Consider the following 12,782-nt stretch of genomic DNA (forward strand, 5'->3'; position numbering starts at 1 on the left):
GATTTTAAGGAGTGGGGAAAGGAGAGAAGACAAGAATGGGATGGGGAGAGACCACTCATAGGAATGCTTTTATTTAAAAAAAAAACAACAAAAAACAGCCTCCCCTCCAAAAATCCTTCCAGTTGCTTTCTGTACCTTCATGAAAGGATACTAACCCAGTCTTCAAATTTCTCTCAAGATAGCTTCTCATGCTAGGTTAACATTTTTGCTGCTTTTTCTTTTCCTTTACCCTTCTTAATTACTTTTCTAAGTGTTTTCCCCCCCCCCCCCCCCCTTCCCCAACCTTGAATTTAAAGACTTTGACAGATGGTTTATGCAAAACTTGGGAAAAGTTCCTCGATTGGCAAAATGACCATATCATTGCCATCTTCCCGTTGCACTGTATGTAGTTGCGTAGGCTGAGTGAGTCTGTGAGCTTCCACAGGGCAGCGCAAGATACCTTTGTCTTTGCACCAAAGACATACCTGACTGCTTATGATTTAGCTGTTTAATCTACTGCCTTTGGTCAGATAACTTCAGAGTGTGAATGGAAACAAATAATACTTAAATACAGATTCAAAGCTTTAATATGCATGCCTGGAAAGTTTTCCATGTGCCAGACTAGTATGATTTTTTTCCTCCTTTGATCAAATGATTGCAAAAACAGCATGCTTAATGTTCTGAGAGACTGAGGGTTTAAGTCTGCCTTTCAAAGCAGTTCGTGTCTCTTGAACTGAGAGTCTGTGGTGGACATTGAAATCTGAGCTGTCATACTTCTTTCAGGGGCTCTACACAAAGACATGCTCCTCTAGTCTTTGCTGGGTCATATATATTACACCCTGTGTTGTGTTGCTGTTTTGCTGATCTCTAGCTCTTGAATGTGCTGATGCTGGTAAGAGGATGTGACTTTACATAGAAAGAGCTTTCTGCTTGCAGGCTTCTTGAATCACCCTTCTCTTAGTTCTCAGCAAAGCTCCATGGAAAAAAAGACAGCTTCTGAATAACATCTTGTTACTTGTCCTTCTTAAACTTACAAGAATAGGGACATTTCAAGAGTATGGTTGAAATCTGATACAAACACGTTCACAGATGTTTGAAAAAATGGAGGGATTGATGTGAATTTTTTTTTTTTTAAATCTTCCCTTTTGTAATTTGAATAAACAAAGTAATTCATAAAGTTGCTGAAATGTATTCTTTTTAATTAAGGGGGAGATGGGGGGGGGGGATGACTGAGCTCCCCCCCCCCCAAGAGACGAGAGCCCCCTGTAAGATTTGAAAATCATAATGTGGGCGGTGGGGATCTCCAATCGGATTGCTCCTTCACTTAGGTGGACTTGTTGATCAATTAATCAGTTGGGGTTTTTTTTCTGGACCCTCTCCCCCCCCTCCCCCCCCCAAGAGTCAAAGTGTAATTTGAACCGTGTCTTTACTGTGGTGGCACAGCAGGCTCTGGGGTTCCAGTTTACATGAAGCTTTTGTGTGACTAAAGCGCACAAAGTATGATAAACTGTTGCGACAGAATTATTACTGTTTTGTGAATGCTGCTTTTAAATACTGATTTTAAAATTGTAGCACAAAACCAATCTTTCTCCTCCATTCCTTTTCCCTCACAGTCCCCTTAATCTAGCTCAGCTTCCAAGTTCATTTAAAAATAACTGTTCTTTTCTAGCGTACCTCTTCTATGGCAGTAACCTCATAGCACTGGGGTGGGCAATTATTTCAGCTGGAGGGCTGCTTAATGAGTTGTGAGCTGTCAAGCGCTGCAACAGTAAGTTGGGGGGGGTGTATATGTGGGAGGGTTGTCGGGGGTGGGAGGGAGGGTGTGAGGTATGGGCCCTCCCACATACCACCCCATGTGGCAGAGCCCCCACTACCAGTGGCAGCAGCAGGCGGTGGGCCCTCGGGTGCTTATGGCTTGCATAGGTGCAGCTGCCCAGTGATGTAGAGCAGTTCCAAGAGCTCCATATGGCAACAAGGAGTGGAGCCAGGCTGGCCCCCATCTATCATGCAGGGCTCCCCGTGGGTCACGTGCAGCACCCAGGACTTGTGTGTCACCAGCAGGAAGCCCCGCATGATGGAACTGACATCCTGGCCCCGCTCCCTGCTGCCACATGCAGCTCCTGGGACTCCTCCAGAAAGCAGGGAGCTGATCTCCTTTCCCCTTCCAGTGGAGTCCTGGGAGCTGCACATGAGCCATGGGGAGTAGAAGTGCACTGATGTATCAGTCCATATTGTATCGGCACCAGTAAAAGGAAAATTGAAATTATCGGCTATTAGCTTTTTTTGGCTGATGTGGCCGATTTTAATGTCATTGCTAAATGCCTTGTACATGTGAATGGCCACAGCATACATGTGGCCAGGAATGCAGCCTGGCAGCTTGCAGAGCAGTGTCTGGTCAGTAAGTGTGGGGTGGGGAATGGGTGTGGGAGAGGGAAGGAGCATGGGGGTGCAGATTGAGGCTCCCATGGTGAAGGGTAAGGTAGGTGTGGGTTGGAGCCAGGGGTGGGGGGGTTGGTGGCTCCCTCTGTTGCGTGTGCCCCTGGGGGAGGCATGGGGGGGCATATGCCCCCCTCATTTGTGTGTAGGGCAAAGGCGGGCTGCCCGCTACTGGGCTGGGTGCTGCGCTGGTCTCTTCTCGGTGGGGGGGCTGGGACGGGGCTGTACTCAGTGTGGGCGGCAGCAGCGCTGGGAGGGGAGCTTACAGTGGGGGCTACCGTGAATTTTGGAGTGGCTGTAGCCCACCCCATAGCCCTAGCCTCGGCTCAACCCCCCTGCCAGGAAGAGACTGGCACAGCCCTGGCCCCTTGCCCTAACCCTGCACACACATTCAGGGGCATATGCCTCCCCTGGGGATGCACACAGTGGTGAGAGCTGCCTCTCGTGCCTCCTGGACGAGCTGCCCGGGGCGATGTCCCACAACTCACCCTGGCTGGGGAGCATCTACCCCTGCCCCACTCCCTCCTTCATCATGGGGGCCTCAATCTCGCCTCCCATGCCCCTTCCCCCATACACGCCCCTCTCCCCCCCTCCGACCCCCCAGATTACCTGCTGGATGCTACTCTCCAAGCTGCCAGGCTACGTATTGGCAATTGAATGATAGGGCTGGTTAATTGGCCATTGGTATCGGCCAAAAAATCTTTATCAGTGCACCCTGAGGAACCCCGTGCAATAGAAGCAGGCTGGCCTAGCTCCACCCCTTGCTGCCATGTGCAGCTCGCAAAACTGGCTGGAGCCTCTGGCAGTGGGCTCTGTGTCGTAGGGGGGCATATGGGGGATCCCCACACCCCCTTACCTTCCCTCACACCCTATACCCTCACAGCCACACCCTGACTGCCCAAGCTATGTGCTCCTGCTGCCCTGCTAGGTGTGGGCTCCAGGCTCCACGCTTCTGTTTAGCTGCAGCTTCCTGCTGCTGCCAGTTTCCTACCTTCTGCCCAGAGTAAGCACTGTAGTAGGGACACGAGGAGGAGCTGCTGGAGGCTAGGGAGGTACCCAGGCCGTTGCAGGAGTGGCCCCACCCAGAAGCTGTGCATGCTGGCTGGGGGTACAATTAATTGATGGGCACCTGTGGGCTGGATGAAAATGCGTGGCAGATAGGATTCAGCCCACAAGCTGTATTTTGCCTGCCCCTGTCATGGCACCTCCTGTAGAGTCATGCCAGCTAAACTTTTGAGTGTTTACAAAACCTATAGTGTACAAATTAAAAGGTTTTGGGCTGATTGGTTAGGTTGATGTGCATGTCCTCCTGAAGCGGTGTGTGTTAAATGCATGTAAAGTATTTTAGTCAAACTGAGGTAGAACACGTATTTTAAAAATAAAACCCTAAGCTTCCTTGTAAGAACAAAACGTAAACTTCTGAGGAGTGAAAGTTAGATGGTTTTGGCTTAGTCTCTTGTCTGCATGTGTAAAGATTTATTTTTTTATGGATGTCCTAGCAGCTGTACTAACAGGTCATCATGCCACACCATAATAAAAAAAAAAGCATTGTTAGAAGTTTGAGAGTCCTTTCTAATCTAAGTAATATAAGATTTTAGTCCTAAACTTTTAAGAATAATTGATATAGATAAATCAGTGTGCCATTTTAACTCAAAGTAATGGCCTGCTGAGTAGTAAGTTTTATTTATTTATTATATTTGTATTGCGGTGTTTCTTTAAACACATTTTGATTTTTTTTTTTTATCTGTTGCCCTACGAATTCCAAATTTTCCTTTTATAAGAGGGAACCTCATAATTTATTCTGTGGTGCTATTAAGACTCCCTCCCACCTCCCACTTTTAAATAAATGTTACTTGTTTCCTTGAAATAGAGTACAGTGGTTGAATTAGGTAATTCAGGGGTCAGCAACCTACAGCCTGCAAGCCAGATCCAGCCTGTTCAGGTCTTATCTAATCAGCCAGCAGCATAGGAGATCAGCAGCACATAGGTCAGGCTGGTGTGGTCCCCTTTTCCATTCTGTGCTGTGCCACCAATCCTCTCTGCAGCCTCTCTGTTGCGGATAGGAATCAGAGGTTGTGGTGGTGGCTTGTGGCAGCAGACAGCTTGAGGGTTGCTGTGGAGGGAGCAGCAGGTGGTACTGGCTGCAGCAGTGGCCAGGTCGCAGTCAGCAGCCTGCCACTCTTAAAAAGTCCTTGGCCCCTGGAGAAGTCCACTTTTGGTTTTTTTTATAACTTATGAGCTTCAGACTTTTTAACTGGTGTTTAAACTTCCAGCTTTCTGTTTCATGCGAGGGGATGGAGGGGGACGACATGTTAGCATTTAAATGAAATTGGAATGAAAAAGTAGTCCCTGCCCTAGAAGGAAATATGAGCTGGCTATCAGCAACTTGCACTCTTTGGAATGAAGGGAGAGAAGTCAGTTCCAAGAGCCTGTCACTGACAGTGCTCTGCCACCTCCTAGAAGGCAGATGGCTCAAGAATTGCATCGGAGCTTGACTGCTGAAGAAGAGCATGGAGATAAAGGATTTTCAACTGTTGGTTTCCACTCAAATTGGCTTCAAGCTGAAATTCCAGCTAAGGAGAGACTTACGTGGAACTTCACACCCTCTGCGTGGCAACAACTGGCCTTGAGGCAGCAAGCTGTTAAGTTCTAGCGTTCTGTTTAAAGAAGCAGTCCATCATTTAAACAAAAAAACTTGGTCTTGAGGGAGGGTGGTGGCAGTAGGCTATACAGTTCTCCCCTTTTACTGGGACTGCATCTGATGAGTGGAGGCTGGTCAGACATCAGCAGGGTGCTCTAAGGCAAGGCTTCTCAACCTTTTTGTACTGGAACTCATTTGCCAAGATTGATGTCTTGTCCTGACCAACACCCCCCTGGCCTTGCTGGTGTCTGACTCACAGTCCCCTGCCCCCCTGGGCCATGCTGGGACCCCTCACTCTTGACCCACAGTCCCCTGCACACCTCAGCCCGTCTAGAGGGGGCCCTAAGCTGCCCCTATCATGCTTGGCCAAAGTGTGAGCATCAAATGCTGCCCCTGTCCCACCCTCCAACCAGAGAGTGTGGGCCCCTGCATGTATGGGCACCAGCCCTGTGCCGTTGGCCCAGGTACATGGTTTCCCCACTATGAAGTACCACCCCCAGCTCCCTTCCCTTGCTGAGGGGCCAGGCGCCCCCCTGCTCCCTCTGCCCTGCCACAGCCTGTGCCCAGCCACCTTCCCCAGTGTGAGCAGGCAACCATACAACCCTTTTCCCCCTGCCCCATCCCTTGGGACAAGCCCCTGGACCTCCAAACCCCACTCCCCACTTACCTACATCCAGTGGCTGGGGCTGCTCCCACAACCTGGCCTCACTGTATGCTGGCCATGTGTGTCCGTGGACACAGATGTACATGCACCCACTGCCTCCAATCGTCCCAAGCAGCCTCCTGCAGGCTGCTAGCCTGCAAGGGGAAACCCACACTTTTGCACATTTTTCTTGGATTTGCTCATGAACCTTTCAATATTCTTGCAACCCCCTGCTTGAGAAACACTGCTTTAAGGGGCATTTCCAGCAGGACACTAGCACTGGCTTGGAGAAGACGCACAGCCCTAGGTAGGAATGTGTGAGGCTACTGGTAGCATTTCCTTAATTGGTCTGGCCAGTTTGAACAGAGAAACTTTTCTTTAGCTAGGTGATACTACTGAAGAAGGGAACTTTTCTGAAAATCAGTCCACTTTCCTCTTCTGCCATTATTTCATAGATTTTAGGGTCAAAAGGGACCTATTAAATCATTGAGTCCGACCCCCTACCCTGAGCACGAAAGAGCACTGGGGTCAGATGACCCCAGCCAGGTGTCTGTCCAATCTCCTTTTAAATACCTCCAAGGAAGCAGACAGCACTACATCCCTTGGAAGCGTATTCCACATTTTGGCAACCCTCACTGTAAATATTTTTTTCTTGATGTCTAGTCTAAATTTGCTGTCCTTCAGTTTGTGGCCATTGTTTCTTGTTACCCTGATGGATGCCTTGGTAAACATTGTATCCCCTGTTTTCTGCTGTGTCTCTCCCCCCCCCCCCCCATGAGTTTGTAGATGGCCACAAGATCACCTCACAGCCTTCTCTTGTGCAGGCTGAAGTGGTTCAGGTCCCTCAATCCGTCCTCATAGGGTTTTTTCTGTAGGCCTTTAAGCAGACGGGTGGCCCTTCCCTGAACCCTTTCCAGGGCAGCCTGGGCGGTGATGACAGTGGTGGAGATGCAGGACAGCCTGGTGCTGCAGCAAGAACTGCCTGGCAGCGGTGAGGGAGAGAGGCTGCTTTTCCCCCATACTGAGCAAGTTTCTGCCCAGAAGTCTGGAGCAGGCACAGGGCGCGCCGGGTCAAGTCTGCGTGTGCAGATCCCCAACGGTACTGTGGGGCTGGGGGCAGTGGTGGTGGCAGCTGGAAGGAGCCACTGCCTCCTGGGCCACCTAGAAAGGCAGTTCAGCTGTGGAGCTGCCGCAGCCCTGCTGTGTGCCCAGGGGGCAGCAGGAGCCAAGACAGGAGCCATGGCAAGGTGGTGAGGAGCAGGCTTGGAGTGGGCTGGGCCTGCACAATTGCTGGTGGTAGGGAGTGCGCCACAGGGTGTATGGGCTCTGGCTGTGTGGGGTGGGCCCACGTGGTGGGGCTCCCATGCACACTCCACCATACCCTCAACCCCCCCCACAAACCCCACAGTCGCTCACTCCTTTGCACGCAATCACATACGCCACAACGATTGTACCCACCTGCACCCTTCCGCACCCTCCCACACACACACGTGCTTCTGGGAAGAGTCCTGCTCACTGCTACATGCATAACCCCCCCCCCCCCCCACCACATATAAAAAAGTTGGACTTCATTCTCATTTTCAGCTATTTTGTAATCACCTCTACATGCTATGCAAACGCATATAAATCAGGACAACATTTTTTTTTTTTAATTAAATTATATTATTGTGGATGTTTGATTTTTAGTATATAATCTGTGTTTTTTTTCTGGTTCCAAGATGGCAAACTCCTTTCCCCAAAAGGAGTACTTCCAGGGGCATGGGGACTTCTGGTGGCAAAGTTCAGGGGTTAGGGGCCAGGACTTCCAGTCCCAAGATGGTGACCAAGGGGTGGGGCCACTCTTCAGCTCTTGACAGCTCACCAAAACTTGTTAAGCAGCCCTCCAACCAAAATAATTGCCCAGGTCTGCTATAGCTCACCTGTAATTTATAGGGGTGCACCGATAGAGATTTTGGGGGCCAATACTGATAGCTGATATTTAAGGAGGCATATCGGCCGATACCGATCCAATATGTGATACAGCTGCCTCCAGCTGGTCAGTGTGGTGTGGGGGGAGGGGTGGGGAAGAGGCATGGAGGGGGCAGATCAACACCCCCTGCAGTGAGGGAGGGAGGGGGCAGGGGCAGGCACTGCCCAGGAGGGCAGGGGCGCAGGACAAAGCCATAGCTTGTGGTGGGGGGCAGCTCCTGCCACTGCTTGCACCCTTGGAGGGGGAGGGGAGGGGTGTGCCCCCCAGATTTGCGCGGAGTAGTGTGGACTGGAGCCAGTGCTGCACAGCTCTTCTTGGTGGGGCCTGGGCTTGGAGTGGGCACAGCCTTGGCTCTTCCCAGCATGTAGGGGGAGGTGGGACATGGAGCCAGGCTGCACCTGGTGGTACAGGGCTGGGAGCAGAGCTGCAGCAAAATTTAGGGTGGCTGTAGCCCCTCCCAATGCCCGCTGCAAGCCCAGCCCCCGCCAAGAAGAGCCCCATGCAGTGCCGGCTCCAGCCTACTCCCAGGCAGATCCGGGGGCCACACACCACCCCCCCTGCCCTCCCGGGGTGCAAGCAGATGTGGGATATGTCTGCCCCCCATGAGCCGTGCCTCTGTCCTGCGTCCCCGCCCCACCCTGGGCAGTGCCTGCCCTTGTCACCTCCCTCCCTCACTGTGGGGGCATTGATCTGTCTCCCCACACCCCTTCCCTCTCCCCACCCCTTCCAACTTACTAGCTGGAGGCAGCTCTCCATGCTCCTATCTCTGCTCCGCTCCGCTCCATGCTGCACTGCAGCTGCGTGCAACATGGGCGTTTATCAGCCAAATTATCGGCCCCATCGGGCCAATATCCAGTACAGCAAATTTTATTTATATCGGTACCTATCTGATATCGGACCAATGTATCGGTGCACCTCTAGTAATTTAGACCAGGTATTCATGGAATAAGAAATAAAGGGAGATTGCTATAATCCTAATTGAGAAGGGAGAATATACTGTGTTGAGCTGCATGACTGCACAATGGCATATACCAGGGAAATGTAAAGATGGTTGTGTCTCCTTTCCTTTTCACTTATAAGCAAGTGCTTGAGTCATAAGATGGGAAGTATATGAGTAGGTTTCATTTCTGACTGAGGATATCTGGACTTCAAGTCAGAGAAAGTTTGAAACCAAATTTAAGCATATAACAAGCCTCCAAAAAGAGACTGACAACTCCTTAAAGTTCCTTATCAATGCCTTCAACTAGGCACATAGAATGATTCAGCTTGATAATAGCCACTTTATTAGAACTCTCTAATTTTTTTATTGTATGAAAAATCAAGCAGACATATTTGCCTAGCACTGTAACAGATTCTCTACCCCAGGCCTGCTTTGTAAATATATGAGCAAATGTACTTCAGTCACTTTAGAAGGGAAGGGAGGATAGTTGCTGGGGAGTGCTCAGTTGTATAATACAACTGTCTTCATGGTCCTTTAGGGCCATTTAACTAATTCTGACCCTGAATTAAGTAGGGTTATAGTTGAAGGAGTTTTGGTATGCTTATCACAAATACTTATTGTTTCAGCGCCTTGTTCTTCTCCACTTCCCTCTCTCAAATTGTTTGCAATGGTAAGTTGATGAAATGTCTTCGGTGTAGTTTCTGACAGCTTGTTTATACTCTGCAGGTGCCGTGAAGCAGTAGAAGTAATTTGAAGAAAATTTGAACGAACAAATGGCTTTAGCTGGCTGCCCAGACTCCTTTCTACATCTTCCATACCGGCTTGTAAGTCTAAAACTGTTTAACATTATGTTGTAGTGAAATGGTGGAGATGGGTGGGGGTGGTGATGTTAAACTCTCCGGTTTAAGATACAGATTTAGCTACTTTCTAGAAATACTTTCAGTGTGATTATATGTTGCTGGCAGGGATTTCCAGCATCATTCATGGACCAGTCTCAGTCTCTAATACAGATAAACCAGGAGAGGTCAACCTACGGCATGAGTGCCACAAGTGGCACAGGGAGCGTCTGCATGCATGTGACATGTGCAAGGTTGGGGAGAGGACAGGTAACACAGTGACAGATAGGGCAGAAAGCAGAGCAACAGACTGGGTAGGGAAAGGGGATTAACATGGCATTCCAAGAAGGTGCAGGGCTAATTTGGGGCAAGCCAGACCCCCCACTGCAGTAAAGATAAGGCTATTTTCAGCAAATAAAATTGGCAGTCTGGAGTGAAAAACACATTGATTTGTTGGTAGGGAATAAACTTTCCCAGGCCAGAACACCAGTGGAATGTGGCAATATCTCTTGCACTGAAGTGGATGCTGAATATCAATTTAGCAGAAATGGGAAATGCAGGGATTGCTGTATTGGCTTGGATCACAGGCCCATCTAGTTGTTATCTCATTTTTAAGAGTAGCAAAGACCAGATGTTTGAGAGGAAGATATAATACTCCTGTAATAGAGAACTAGACAATAGTATGCCTGAAAATGTACTTCTTCCATTCCCCAGGCAATTAGTGGTTGGCTTTTTAAAATATGCCTCTTGTGATGCTTTTAACTCTAGTATAATGAGAGTGCAGATGAGCTCTCTGGAGCAGAGACTATTCTCTTTTGTTTTATGTAGAGTGCTTACCACAACCAAGACCAGATTGGGCTTCCTTTGAGCCCTACAGCCACACCAATACTAAATTAAAAACAATAAGCATGGGGCGACTAGTCCTTCTTGAGAACTTTTGTTTCAGTATCTTTTTATAAGCGAGTTCCAGAGTTCAATTTTCAATGTATGGAGTTTGCTTCCACTGTCCTTCCATAAGATGTTTTTATTTTTTGGTGATAGAGGGTAACCTGGAATGACTATTTGGTAGCTGAACTGTCAATAGGAGTTGGCAGTAACATTTTCTAAACTCTGCTAGGGTTCAGGTAAAAATTATGGTGGGAGCTTTAGACAAATAGCAGGATTGCCCTGTAGAATGTCTTTTTCCTTTTCACTCCAGCATTGATTTAATTCAGCTAGCTCTTCATTTCTTAACATATTCTGGATAGACTAGTCTGTGGGTATGGACACGAGTGACATTTCTAACAGAAGAAATGCCTATCTCCTGCTAGGACGTGGGAGCATACAGGCATTTGTTCAGTTTCACCCGCAGGAAACATACAAGTTCTAGGAGAAAGTTCTTCCTTGGTTCAATATGGAAGACTTTGCCTGTGCAAGAAATTCTTGTGAAGGCAAGAACATTTATAAGGTTCTGGTGCTGCACTCCTCCAGTCTGAAAGAGATGTGGGGAGCTGATTCCTTCCTAGGACTGGGGAGAGTAGAGTGGCTGGTGAATGCTCCCTGTGCATTCGTTGGACCAGGATGGACCTGGTCTTGTGGAGGAGAGGGGAACAGCAGTTGCACAAGTCTCCCCATGCCTTATCCAGATGTGGTTCACTCAGTCTTGAGAACATGTGGGAAGCAGAAGCTGCTTATCTCTTCCTGGGAGCAGGGGAGCACTTGCTCCCCTGCCTTAACCTGTCCAGGGTCACCTTGATCGGGGAACACATGGGAAACAGAGAAGAAGGGGCAGCTGCAGGCTGGAATGCTTGTATACTCACTCTTGCTAGAACTTTCCCAGAAATTTGCAGTGCTAGACATGAATGCCTCCCTATAGCCTGTTTTCACTGGCGTGCACTAACAAAAATGAATCTTCCAATCCAAAGTGAGTAAACTGAACCTGGACTTTAAACTAGGGAACATGATGAATAATCTGGGAAATTTGACGAGATATTCCATCAATGGAGATCTTTACTATAAAATCAGACAAAACCAGATGTTCTTCTCTGTGTGCAACTCAGTGCTGAAGGTCATCATTCTCCGAAGTCTTCCCCAAGTTAGCACTCATAGGGCTGAGAGGCCTGTTCTTCTCTGAGACACTTCACCCACTTTTGTCTCTTGAAGTCAGTGACAACAGTTGATTTTTTTTTTTTTCTTCTTTGCAAGCTTTCTGCTCTCATAGAAGTTTGTCCTAGTGGCTGATGATCATGTATGGATGAACAGCAGTAAAATCTAGTATTCTTTACTGCTTGAGCTAAAGTAGAAACTTCCTTAGATTACAGCTATAACAAATTCTTAACCATAGGGACCAACCCATAGAGGAAGGCAAAATGCACATTATGTTACTATGGTTTATATGCCTGCAGGGTAGGGATCTTCCTTTGAAAATGGTTTACTTCAGTGGTCACCAACCTGGAGCTTGCGACCTGTCGATGCCTGAGCCTCTTAAGGTCAATCCTGGGTTGTGGGGGACAGCTGGGCACATGGACATGCACACATGCGCCACCCCCAGCAGGTCCATCTGTGGGGGAGAGAAGGGGGGGGCAGATTGACACCCCCATGGTGAGGGACTGTCCTCATCCAGGAGCAGTGGATAGTAAGTAGGGTCCCAGCCCCATTGGGTGGTGTGAGGATTAGAACACCAGGGGGACTCCTCCAGGGACTCAGCAGAGCTCCCTCCCCATCTCTGTGGGGGCAGAAGTAGCAGAGGTGGCTGCTGCTGTACCTTGATCCCTGCTGCAGCTGGCCACATGCAGCTCAGCTCAGTAGTGGGCACTCGTGTGGTGTCCCCAGCCTGACTGGGTCTGGGACTTCCGCCACCCAGGGGCATGCGGTGGGGGACTCCTGCTGCTGGGCACAACCTGGCAGGGGCTCCAGGGGCCTGTGCCCTTCCCCTTCATGCTCTTGGATGAAGTGGCTGCTGCTGCGGGTTGCCTGCTGCGCCCAGAGCACAAGGGGAGGGGGCACAGGCACCCAAGGGCTCCATCGGGCTGTGCCCAGCAGCAAGAGCCTCCCCCTCCTCCCCCTGCACGTGGCCCTGGGTGGCAGAACGGGCCAAGAACGAAGCATAGTGGATGTGGAGCTGCCAGGATCACAAACCTTGTTTCTCTCCTTCCCAGAGGAGCTTCTGTCTGCATGGGTACATTTTTGGTGCAAAACCTCAATTCTGTCGGTAGGTGATGCAAGGGTTACTTGTCTCATGCAATCCAGATTCCAGCTCCTGGTGCTCTCTTGAGCGCTATTTAAAAGCCCTGCCTAATTTAGCCATAACTACAGGGTTCAGTTGACCTGGGAATATAGCTGGGCCTTTCATCTTCCAT

General features: G+C 49.4%; 1 protein-coding gene across 3 annotated transcripts in view; it reads left to right on the forward strand.

Annotated features, from left to right (window-relative positions):
- Nucleotides 1-12,782, forward strand: part of GRB10 (growth factor receptor bound protein 10) — a 201,913-nt gene that overhangs the window by 24,738 nt on the left and 164,393 nt on the right. For 2 of the 3 annotated variants that reach the window (XM_019483873.2, XM_006270561.4), the window contains one exon: nt 9,335-9,432. In XM_019483873.2, coding sequence (XP_019339418.1) covers nt 9,382-9,432 — 51 coding nt within the window. In that variant the 5' untranslated portion in view covers nt 9,335-9,381. Of the gene's footprint in view, nt 1-9,334; nt 9,433-12,782 lie in introns of those variants that run through there. The other variant, XM_019483874.2, reaches the window with a different exon arrangement.

This window comes from Alligator mississippiensis, chromosome 5 (assembly GCF_030867095.1).
Source record: "Alligator mississippiensis isolate rAllMis1 chromosome 5, rAllMis1, whole genome shotgun sequence".
Classification (NCBI taxonomy): domain Eukaryota; kingdom Metazoa; phylum Chordata; order Crocodylia; family Alligatoridae; genus Alligator; species Alligator mississippiensis.